The 11,343-nt window shown below is 39.8% G+C and overlaps 1 protein-coding gene across 1 annotated transcript in view; it reads right to left on the bottom strand.

The window, feature by feature from the left end:
- Positions 1 to 2,708: 2,708 nt before the first annotated feature.
- The window catches only part of SNCA (synuclein alpha), a 70,368-nt gene continuing 61,733 nt past the window's right edge, over positions 2,709 to 11,343 (bottom strand). Inside the window, exons 4-5 of the mRNA XM_009634844.2 lie at positions 3,815 to 3,904; positions 2,709 to 2,798 (exon numbers count right to left, since the gene is read on the bottom strand). Coding sequence (XP_009633139.1) covers positions 2,766 to 2,798; positions 3,815 to 3,904 — 123 coding nt within the window. The 3' untranslated portion in view covers positions 2,709 to 2,765. The remainder of the gene's footprint in view (positions 2,799 to 3,814; positions 3,905 to 11,343) is intronic.

The raw sequence follows: 11,343 nt of genomic DNA on the forward strand, positions 1-11,343 counted from the left end.
CTAGACACTTAAAAAAGATCTGGCTACAGCAGTATTTGTTTAGTTCAGCTTTAGCATCCAACACAATTCTGACATTTGCAATCCGCATGTCAGTATTCATCTCACTGCAGGAAATGAGACAAAATGGCATTTAGTTTACCTGGCAAGGACGGTCAGGCAGCCCTTACAGAATCTAATTAAAATGCAGCTTGTTACCAGAGCAGTGCATCACACTGTGCTGCCATAGCAACCAGGGGTCCCATGGACTTTCGGGGCCATCTGAGGGCATGTTTGCAAAGAGGCACAAGAACTAAACTGATCTCCTATGGTCTGTTTTAAATGACCTGAAAACTCTGAATGATTTGCTGATGTTAACCTACGAAACAAAATAATTAACTCCTACATGCCCAGACAATGGGCCACTCTCAGGAGTCAACTTATTCTTATTACTGGTTTTTATGACACAGTGCTCCCCACAGCTTATTTAAGAAGTGCACGACTTATTTGCAACATATGAGCAACCAAACAGTTTAATTTGATTCTCTGATAGAGAAACAATAGAGCAATCAAAACCTGTGGGCTGTGGAAGAGAAGATGAACAACAGAAATACGTATTCTACTTAGGCTGCTACTTCCCGTGCTATTTCATGAAGTAGCAGGCATCTGACTGCTCTCAGTTCTTGCTTTTGGTGGATGAGTCCCTGCTAGCACACTGGGGGGAAAAAAAAAAAAAAATCATCACATTACAGCACTGGGTTTTTCTTCCCGAATCCTTCCACTAGAACAGAAAGATCATTAAACAACATTAATAATTATAAAAGCAGTATCTTACATTGTGCCTTATCCTGGTATTAATTTTCCACGGACGCAATCAATAGATTTGCCACTGAGGCATTAAGATGAATTTTAACAGTAGAGATGTCCAGGTCAAGGGATTCTGTTGACACACCACCTGTGAAGGACACTGCAAATTGTTAGTGGGTTGTTGCAAGTTATCATGAAAGATTTCTGCAAAAGACCACAGCGCTTTAAAGCTTAACAGGCTCTGTTAAGCAATTTAACTATTGATGAAAATATCCCCAAGTTGTTTGAAATGATCAAGGGGATTTTTAATTGCTTTGAAAAAAGAAAAAGCTTGATAGCAATTCTTATGAAATAAATGAAATTCCTTAGAAATATGGGGTTGGGACTGGGGGATGACATGGGAAATTGAAGCACTGGTTTTCTAAGCATCGTGAAAACAGTATGTCCATGTGATTTTGGGTCACAGTGCTACACCATCCGCTCCCACTGTATACAGCTGGGATGGGTAAGTAGCTGGAAAGATCTGTTCCGCGTTGGGTGTGCCAATATCAGGAAGGTTGCAGAAGGCCGAAAGGAGCTCAGTTCAAGAACAAGTTGGAGGGTTCAGCCCCTGGGGTTTGGGGTCTTTTTTTGTACATACCAGTGACACACAGTATGTGGTTGTGCCTAAGTTTCCCCATTTACAAAAAAACCCCACAATGTTATTTACCTGTTTTAAGGTCCATGCCCCAGAACGTTGGAAAGACTTGCTGTAAGGGAAGTTCAAAATCCTACTCAGGATTAGAGAACCTTAAACAAAAAACCACTGTATCATTCAGGTTAGAGGCAACAATTGATCCAAAATAACATAATAAAACATGGGAAAAGTAAAAACATCTCACATTTAAATCTTTTTGCTACATGGAAAAGTATCCAGGCAACATAATAACTAAAATTACCGTGTCTAAAAACAGACAGTAGACTGTACTTTTGCTAAATGGCTCTTTATACAAGACAAATTGATTGCAACTAATCCATCACTCTTCTGTATAGCCCAGTGCTTTAATAACCTTGTAGCAGTAATTCTTCAAAGGGCATCACGATTCCCTGATAATCCGCCGCAGCCCATTATTAATGGCTTCACTCATTCTCAGGTTCTCCGTACAACAGAAAGTTTATTAGCACTGCAAATGAATCTATTTTGTCCACAGTTTACTCCAGCTGAGGTACCAGCCCTGATACTCTCATTCTTCACCCTGTTTTTTGTGTAGACTGGACTTCCGTTTGCTTGTTTTGTTCCTCCAGTTCCTTCAGAGGAAGCAACACAGCCCAAATGCTTTACCAGGGGCTTTTGGAGAGGAAAGAGGGTGTTATAAATCATCACTAATTTAGAAGTTCATTTTTAATGGGTTACGTTTTATTTGCTTCAGTTGAACACCGTTATTTACAGACACAAGTTAATAAAACACATCACAAAACAATAAAATTTCAACAGCTGATATTTATAGGTGCATAGTTCATGCTCAGTTACTTTTCTTTTAGATGTATAATACATACACATATATATATATATATAAAGCTCTCACAATAAGTCATCTCTGCACAGAAAGAATAGTCATAGGAAACAAATAAAAATTGTATCATAAACAATATCAAATTACTGACAGCCTATCAACAAAACATGTACAGAGTTAGAAATAAGCAGTAGACACTTAGGTGTTTTTATTTATTTTCTTTTTTAACTTTGAAACTTGAAGCCACAATATCCACAGCAAAACCATGACCCTGGCAACCAGCTTTCATTTCAAAAAAAAAGGAAACGCTGAAACAAGGTGGGTGCAGTCACAGATACTCCAATCATTGCTGATGGAAGACTTCAAAATACACCGTAAAAACTGTAAAAAAATTTTACGACTGGGCACATTGGAACTCAGCACTTGTACAGGATGGGACGTCTTTAGTAGTTAGTAGATTTCAGGAGATACAAAGGAAGGGAAGGACTCTCATGCTTCAGGTTCATAGTCTTGATACTCTTCCTAATGAGGAGAGCAGAAATCAGTGCTACTAGTATTTCAGATAACAACATCCTACTTTCACTGCTTGTTCTAGTCCTAATGGATTCAATGCCAAAATATTACGGATTTCCATGTGATCAGAATCATGCCATTTATTATTATTTTGTCACACCTTCCAGATACCGTACCTTACAAGCCTTACTGTGGTATTTACAGAAGAATTAGGCTCTTACAGTGGTTAACATGTTATTCGGCTCATGTTGCCAGGAACTGACGAGGCCGCCCATGGCAACTCACTTGGAGAGGGAGGAGGACTACCTCCGGGCCAAGCAGTGCACCAGGTGCTGCAGATACTCATACGACTCAGTAACTCATTTAAACGTGTGTTTGACTACGGGTATGTGAGCAGCCCCCATAATTTCAGTGATATTCAAGGTGTTAACGATCAAGCATGCCTTTAAGTCTTTTACTGGATGGTGGCCTAAATGTTTTATACCTCTCATTTTCAGCCTAAATATCTGTGCTACTGTAAAACTGCCACTCCAACTACCAACGCATCATGCCAGAAATCGTAGTAATATTTTAGACAGCAGGTTCATGAGAAACAACAAAATAATTTACTTCCATAATTGCATTAACTCAAGAGCATAATAATGAATTGTCGTGTTTTACAAAGCATGATGCTTTGATAAACGGCCAAGCTATTAAAACAATCTGAGAAGATGCAGTTTTTCCCACATATCAAGCATGAGAAAAAGATGCAAGCTTACGGTGGATTACTTAGAAATCCAGGCACAAGTGTTTCAAAACACACACAGTATTTTCCTGTAAAATGTCCTTACTATCAAGAAGGCAATGAATTTTCTGATTCCCAGCACTACACCTCTTGGAGATGCTGGCCAAAGAGACTGTGTTTGGGCTGTACCCTTGGAGCTCACAGCATCAGCCTGTGCCAGGCTAATCTAACTCGAGCACGCAGCCCCCTCCTGTGCCCTTCTCCTACGTGCGTTCCCCAGCAAATACCACAACAGATTTACCTCTGGAGGCATTTCGTAAGCCTCATTCTCAGGATCCACAGGAACATCTGTATTATTCACCATTCCCTCCTGCAGGAAACCTTCTTCATTCTACATTTAAAATATTCCTCCCCACCAGTGGTTGACTTCTTGGCCTGTCCTTTGGTCGCGGGAGGTTGCCAGGGGTTGTGAAGAGCTAGAGGACATTAGATCCAGAGAGATCTTCTCCGTGTTCCACAAGGGTGTCCACGGGAATGACCACTATCACCTTTCTGAATAGCTGAGGTGCTGATATCCCATTTCTCTCTTGCCGTGAACAGGCCAAGAAGTCAATCTGAACAAAAGAACAGTACCATGACCAACAACTTGCTGAATATCTCTGGAAAATATTTTAATCCCATAGAAAATGCTTTGGTCAAGTCACAAAGAAAACCAAAACAAGATTTTTGCTCCTTAAGAAACTGATCTGGGAAACACAGTCCCACAGAAATTGTTTAAGTAACTTATCACATTAATTTCTGTTTAACTACTTGGGGGAATACAGTCACAGGTACACAAAAGTAGTTGTAAAAGCAGGCCAAAAGAATTGGGTAGTATCAAGACACACAAATGAAACTAATTAAATTATGCATTTTTTACTGTTAGTAATTCACACATGTATTTTTTAATGCTAGTAATTCAATTATATATTTTTTAATGTTACAGACATATCAAGCCTCTCATAAACCATTGTTTATTTTACAGTTTGAGCCTTTTCATGGTACAGACTATTCAGACTATTGCATGCTGGTTTTTTCCTTCGGTTTTGGAACCTAACTGTATTGGGAAAAGCTTTTTTCCTTTAATGGGTCACACCTCTAGATGCTTTATGATGTCAACTCTGTGTTACTCTCTGCAGTATTAGTTTATGATACATGGCACTACCTGATACCCAGCTTCTTATACTTTTTTCTGGGCATCTGCTATTGATCATTATAGAAGTGCTTCTATTTTATACAGCAATTTTCGTAAGAGCTTCTTGGAATTAATGGGATTGCAAAGGTGTAAAGAATGACTTGCTGAGTAGGATTACTTAAGTGTTGTCCTAGCACTATGGATACTATTTACCATCTGAAACAAACAGAAGTTAGAAATGAAAAAACCCCATTCCAATTGGGCCAATTCCTGTCGTAGTTGTGACTATGGAAGTTCACAGAGAAGAAACACGAGTTTTGCCAGAACAAAGACCACTGGAGTTCATCCTGAACTGCAAGAAAATTGAGATGAAACCAGGCAGCCCAGCTCAGTGGAACTATTGTAACTATGCTTATTTATACCAGTTGCCAATCCAGACGGAAATGCACTAACACACAATTACAGACACTCAGGAAGAAATTCACTTAAAAAAACCCCTGCAGGCTGGTAGCATAGACAGAAACACAAAATTAAGTCAAAAAACAGACTAATGAGGTAATTCTTCAAAGTCTGAAGTTTATAGGACAGTGATGCTAAATTAAATTTAGTATATAGATAAAATGAGCAGCAGTAGCTAAACCTGAAACTCACCTCTGTGAGTTTAACACAAAATAGAAAATAATACACAAACCAGGTGCATTTATCATGCTTTTGCTGTTTACTGTTTGCCACCTATCAGCCTCATCTGTGGTCATAATACTCCGTTCCTCACTTGCTGCATCTCTCCATGCACAAATTGCAACTTTATCTGCCATATACGACTCCTGTTCTTCCTTGGTTTGGTCATCTCTTCCGGCACTGATGCATGTGTTTTCATGGTTTTCACCCTCATCATCAAAGTCCTCGACATACAGAATTTATTTCCATAATGTGGATTCTTCTCGCTAGCTCTTACTTCAGATTTTAAAAGGTCCAGTGGGGCCAGATCCCCTTTTTACTTTAGAGGCACACAGTATAGTTTGTGTGGAGTCAATCAATGCCTACTGTTCTGCCAAGTTCCCTCCTTGCGTGTGCCTGCTATCAGTTAACACTCTGTGCTGCTCTAGGGCGTAGATAACATGGACAAGTTCCAAAAGTCAAGGGACATTGATGAATAAGGCTGCTAGTATCTTCATTTAGGCCTGTGTCTTCCAGAAGAACTAATCATTTTGGATGTTCAATATGACAGGTAACTTCTCAAGCATGAAAATATCTGCAAAACTGGGCCCAATTACAGTTCTGCCCTGGCTTATCAAAACACTCGAGCTCCTAAGATTATTTGATGTGCGATATTTAATTACCTTGGCTTCTAAATAATTTTTTAGGGATATTTATGCCTACTTACTTTTATGAGAAGTAGCTCAATCCCTATCAGTTTTGACTGAAATAGCTAAATAGTGTGTGCTATGCAAATTTTAAAGCACTTGATCTAACGTAACAGCTCTAAGGACCTACAGCTCCAGTCTTACTGCTCTCCTGTTTAATCCAAAATATAATTTAATTTCTGCTTCCCCCTATCATTAAGGAACAGCTTTGACTAACAATCAGTACATCAGGTAAAATTGTGCCCAAAATCAGTCTTGAGGTTGCACGAAGAAGAAAGCATGCAGCTTAACGCTATCTGCAGCAGGAAAACAGATGGCAAGTGAAACTGCCAGGACCATTAGTAATGACGAAGAACAACATTTCACAGAAGAGCTTCAAAGCTCGTACGCTGTTGTTAGGAACCTCTGCCACAGGTCTGGACTGCCCATCAGAATTACAGATACAATGCCTAAAAAAGGCTGAGTTTATCATCTTCCTAAGTTCCTTCAGTGAGTTCAGGATAGAGATTCCTCTACAGCTTCAAATAAAACAATCAGCAGCACTAGGAACATACAACATCAGTCACAACACCAACATTTTTTTCAAATGAAGCAAATCATAAGCCATACCAAACCATGAAGGGAGCTCTTTGCTGGGAAGGGCTTAACACCTTTGTCCAGCTGCAAACAGTAACACAAACACCAGCTTTCACGTTGAGGGCACCCAAGTGCAGACGAGAATGACATTATTCAAGGTCACAATTGTTACATTTAAATGCATAGCATAGGTGACAACATCATTTTTAATGGTGACTTTCTGCTTCTGATGTACTGTTCCTCTGAAGTTAGGATATCACAAAACTAAACAACCACCCCCAGTTACACAGAGCCATCTAAGGTACACCTCATGTCATTATTTACCTCCTTTAAAACAAAGAAATGCAATTTTATGTTCTCATGATTAATAATTCCATTTCCTAATTCAGTTATGGAAGAGGAAAAACACCCAACAGACCAATTCTTGCCTTAGTATGAAAGACACATTTTTCTCTAGAAGCTGCCACCTCTATTTTTAAACCATGTAGAAGGGCATTTCCAGAGGGAAAGGTTTTTATTAGAAGATCTGAAAAGCCAAACAAAAGCTTCTTAGAGATGAAGTCAGTTTTTAACTGGGGACCGTGAGCTCTTTTGCAGGAAAACACTTTAAAAAGGGAAAACTACAACTCACGCAATAAACAAGGTGTTAAAAGAATGGTGAGGTGAGGACACCTGCTTGTCCCCCGAGGTTTCCCTTACGAAAAAGCAAATGCTTGCCTGTATCTTGGTTTGAAGCACAGACACTCTGGCTAAGACTCGTATTTCTGCATTCTCCAGTCTTGTGCAGGCCCCACGCTATGGAAAGCAAGCTTTTGCGGCTAGCTAGAAAAGAGCACACCACATTGCTGTTCCCGGTCACCAACTGTGGTGTCAGTTTGTGCTATCACCACTCCTGCCTGTCTTGACAAAATGTCGTGACTATCAGACTTGTTCAGCCCAAGATCAATGTGCCACCAGGCTACCTCGCAAGCCCAGACACCAGTTCCAACTCAAGGAACAGGTATAAAATAACTGGTATACAAGGGTGGCAAAAAGAAGATGTGAAGCAGAACTTCCTATTTTATTTGCTGCAATGGCTCCAAGATGTTGACACCTCCTCCTTTACTATGGGAATGAATCCTTCTAAGCAGTGTGCCTGAGAGTGTGAAATGGCCCACTTTTGCAATAAGATATTCATCAAACTAATTAAAAAGTCCTCCTCAAGACCTGGCCCTCTTTAAATTATAGAGTATTTGCCAAAACTTCAGGTCTATTCCTTTTACCAGGAACATGTCACCAAATGGGTTTCTCTTATTTCACTGTTTTGGTGAAAATTGCACCCTGTTCTTTCCCTTCACCCTCTTTCCCACCTCAAAACACTCTTAGTGGAAGGGGAGAGACTGTTAAAGATCCTCTGTTCATGGAAAACAGTCCAAGTGGTCTGCTCATGGTACCACACTTATGTCAGCACCACGTGGCTAAAATGCTCACCTTCAGGAGTGTGCATTCGGTCCTCTCAGTGACGTGTCTTTGAATGCCAAATTACTGCCATCAGAAAGAAATTATTTTTAGCTCAAGTCACAGACAAAAGCAACTTCAAAAGGAAGCATTGTAATTGTAATTTAGGAGCTATCTAAGCATTATAATTTACTATCTCTCTGGCTAGTAACACGTTTTTGCTTTTCATTATGAATGCTGAAGGAGTCTTACAGTCATGTATATTCTCATGATTACTGGAGACTAATTCCTTCTGGAGTGATTCCATATTCTGTAATAAATAAACCAGGCTATCAAAGTGTCAGCTATTAAAACATTTATACTAGCAAGAAGAGATTGTCCTGGAAGTCACTTCCACTAATCACAGAGGTCAGAAGGCACCTCCAGAGATCACCTAGTCCAACCTCCCAGCTCAGAGCAGGGTCACCTAGAGCAGGGCTACGCCTGGTTGGGTTTTGACCATCCCCACAGACAGGAGTGTCCACAGTCTCGCTGGATAACCTGGTCCACTGTTTGACCACTTGCACAATGAAAAAGATTTTTCCTTACATTTAAATGGAGTTTCCTCCATTTCAAATAGTGCCCACGGCCTCCTGCCATTTCACTGGGCATCACTGAAGAGTCTGATTCAGTCTCCTCTACCACCCCCGTCAGGTATTTATACATATTGGTAAGCTCCCCCCATAAACTTTCACATTCATGTTGTGTCACACTTGCTGATTTTCTGTCTGTTCTCGAGACCTCTATAAAATTTCCCCTGCAGACCTTGTGAGGGGCTTATGTCTCTAGTGGAAACACAATCAATTATATACATAAAAATAAGGTGAGCCTTGCCTCAAACACCTCTAACAAATTAATGTAACATGAGAAGTCACAGTTAATTTCAACAAAATAGATCATCATAAACTCAATGAGCACTGGTCACACCACATCACTTGCCAGTCTGTTATTGCGTGTTTTATAATTATTGACTAGCTGTGAACCAAGATAAAAGGCAGCAAAGAAAAAGCAGTGAACAAGAATAAAGAAAAAGCTGGTTTACAAGATAACTTTGGTATGCTTCTTTTGTAAAGGCCTTTAAAGTCTCTTTTGGAAAGACCTTTGAGACATCCAATGAAAGGTTCCATGAAAACATTTTTAACATAGTCCAGTTTGTTGTACATACACACCAGCTGGGGGAGCTTGAAATAAAAGAATGTAAAAAATTAAAAAAAAAAAAAATCACATCCAATAGCATTATTAACTTGTAAAATTACCAAGTACCAATAGACTGGAGTAAGGGTAGTATTGCCTTATACTGTGTTTCTGAGCCCTATGCACACCAGGGAGAGAACTGGCAGAGAGGTGGGATATGATGTACACTGAATGAGCCCAACCAGTGCTCTCCCAACTCAGCAATAGAAAGGACAGTCCCATCAGAGAATTTGGAATGCCTGATAGCCATGGTCATGTACATCTTTGCAAACCCCGATATTAAGTCTAGCCCAGTACCAGTGAATTATTGAATTTGCTGTTGTTACAGTCTGCATAACTGTACTACTAACCTGTCTTTATTACCACACCATTAGAGATAAACTGTTTATCCCTAAAGCTGTTGGCCTCATGCCTGTTATTGCATCCCAAACCCATAACTCAGCAGGGCTGCCTTACAACTGGTAACAGAATATCCCTCCAGCCTGCCTAAATCCATTTCATTTTAGTATTATGCACCCTGTAAGAACTTTTTTCAGGAACTGTCAGTCATTATATGGTGGAGCTTAAAGAAAAATGTTTGGATTCCTTTTGTATACCCCTGGTGAGGCTGTTATGCATACTGTCCAAATTCACCTCTTGCTACAAGCTGAACAGCAATTTGCTGGGCCAATGGGCTTAAAATTCCCCTTTGTAAAAAAAAAAATAAAATAAAATAAAGTCTTTGTTCTCCACCAAATATCAGGATACTTAGGGCCTGGATATTGGACCTAAGTGAACAAATAACTGCCTTTTCCATTTGGTAATTTATTTTTTACAGGTATTTTGGCCATAAAGCCCAAGTTACCCAAAGGGAGAAAAATCCTTGACCAAACCGGCAAATTCCCAATGACATGCAAAACAAAGATATGCTAAAATGGCCTCAATTTATTTACTTTCCTAGTCCTAAGGTGTTAAATATGTGGAGCTGACTGGTTATAACTAAGTTGCCAGGTCAGTTTAGGATGCTCTAAAGCTCCCACTCACTCATTGCAATAGGCAGTGCCTCCAAGCCTCAGCTGTGAATGACAAAGCGTTACCAGCAACCTAGTGGGTTTACTCCAGAAATACAGAGAGGAGACACATCTGTGCACTCACTAGAAAGAAGTAAACTGTTTTAATTATCCTTAAGCTAAACACCTAAGTGAAGGGAATGATGAGAAAGCATTATATGTGAAGGAAACTAGCTGTTCCAGTGCACAGCTCATTTAGAGTACCAGTAAAGAAATGGCACTACCGCCCTCCTCCTCCTCAAATGGAGAGTGGAAGTGAAGAAGAGACATTTAATTAAACAAATAAATGTTAGTGCAATAGCACAATTCCAATGAAAGGCTAATAGCGTGCCTGCAAGTGCTACAGGCTGCATTTTGATTCATGTTTTTATGCCCTTCAGTTGGCAATGACAAAAGCAAAAAGGATAAAGACTGAGAGGCCTATGGAGAGAGGAATGAACGTGAAGACTGTCTATGTGTCTGTGGTTACAGGTCCATCTCGGTGTCTATAAATAGCTAGAAATACTTGCTGTTTACAACAATTTATGAACTGTTTTAAATTCCTAGAAAAACAAATTTCAATACAACATAGATTGTGTATATTTTTGTTTCCTTCCTTTAAAATTCCCCATTTAGCATTACTTGTAAAGATGAGACTCAACTCAGTTCGGAGTACAACAGGAACATTTCTGTGAGCAGTCAACTTCCCTCAAACTCAGATTCACTTTTTGCGTTAACCAGGCTGGCAAAGTTACCTAACTAGAGCTGCTGGTATGTTGTTATTTGCTGATAAATGGATGTGGATTACATGGAGAACCCACCCATCACCCAGGTTAGACCAGCATGTCATATGAATTCTAAAGTGATGGACATGTGCATTAATTACAGGTGGCTTAAAATAACAGGTTGCCTAGGGGCTGAGTCAATGTGCCATCAGTAAAGCATGTAAATGCATCCAGAACACAGTCCTTTCAGCTTCATCCTTCTCAGCTTCCCAAATCTACAGTGACATTGAAAA

Source organism: Egretta garzetta, unplaced genomic scaffold (genome assembly GCF_000687185.1).
Source record: "Egretta garzetta isolate BGI_Z169 unplaced genomic scaffold, ASM68718v1 scaffold32, whole genome shotgun sequence".
Classification (NCBI taxonomy): Eukaryota; Metazoa; Chordata; class Aves; order Pelecaniformes; family Ardeidae; genus Egretta; species Egretta garzetta.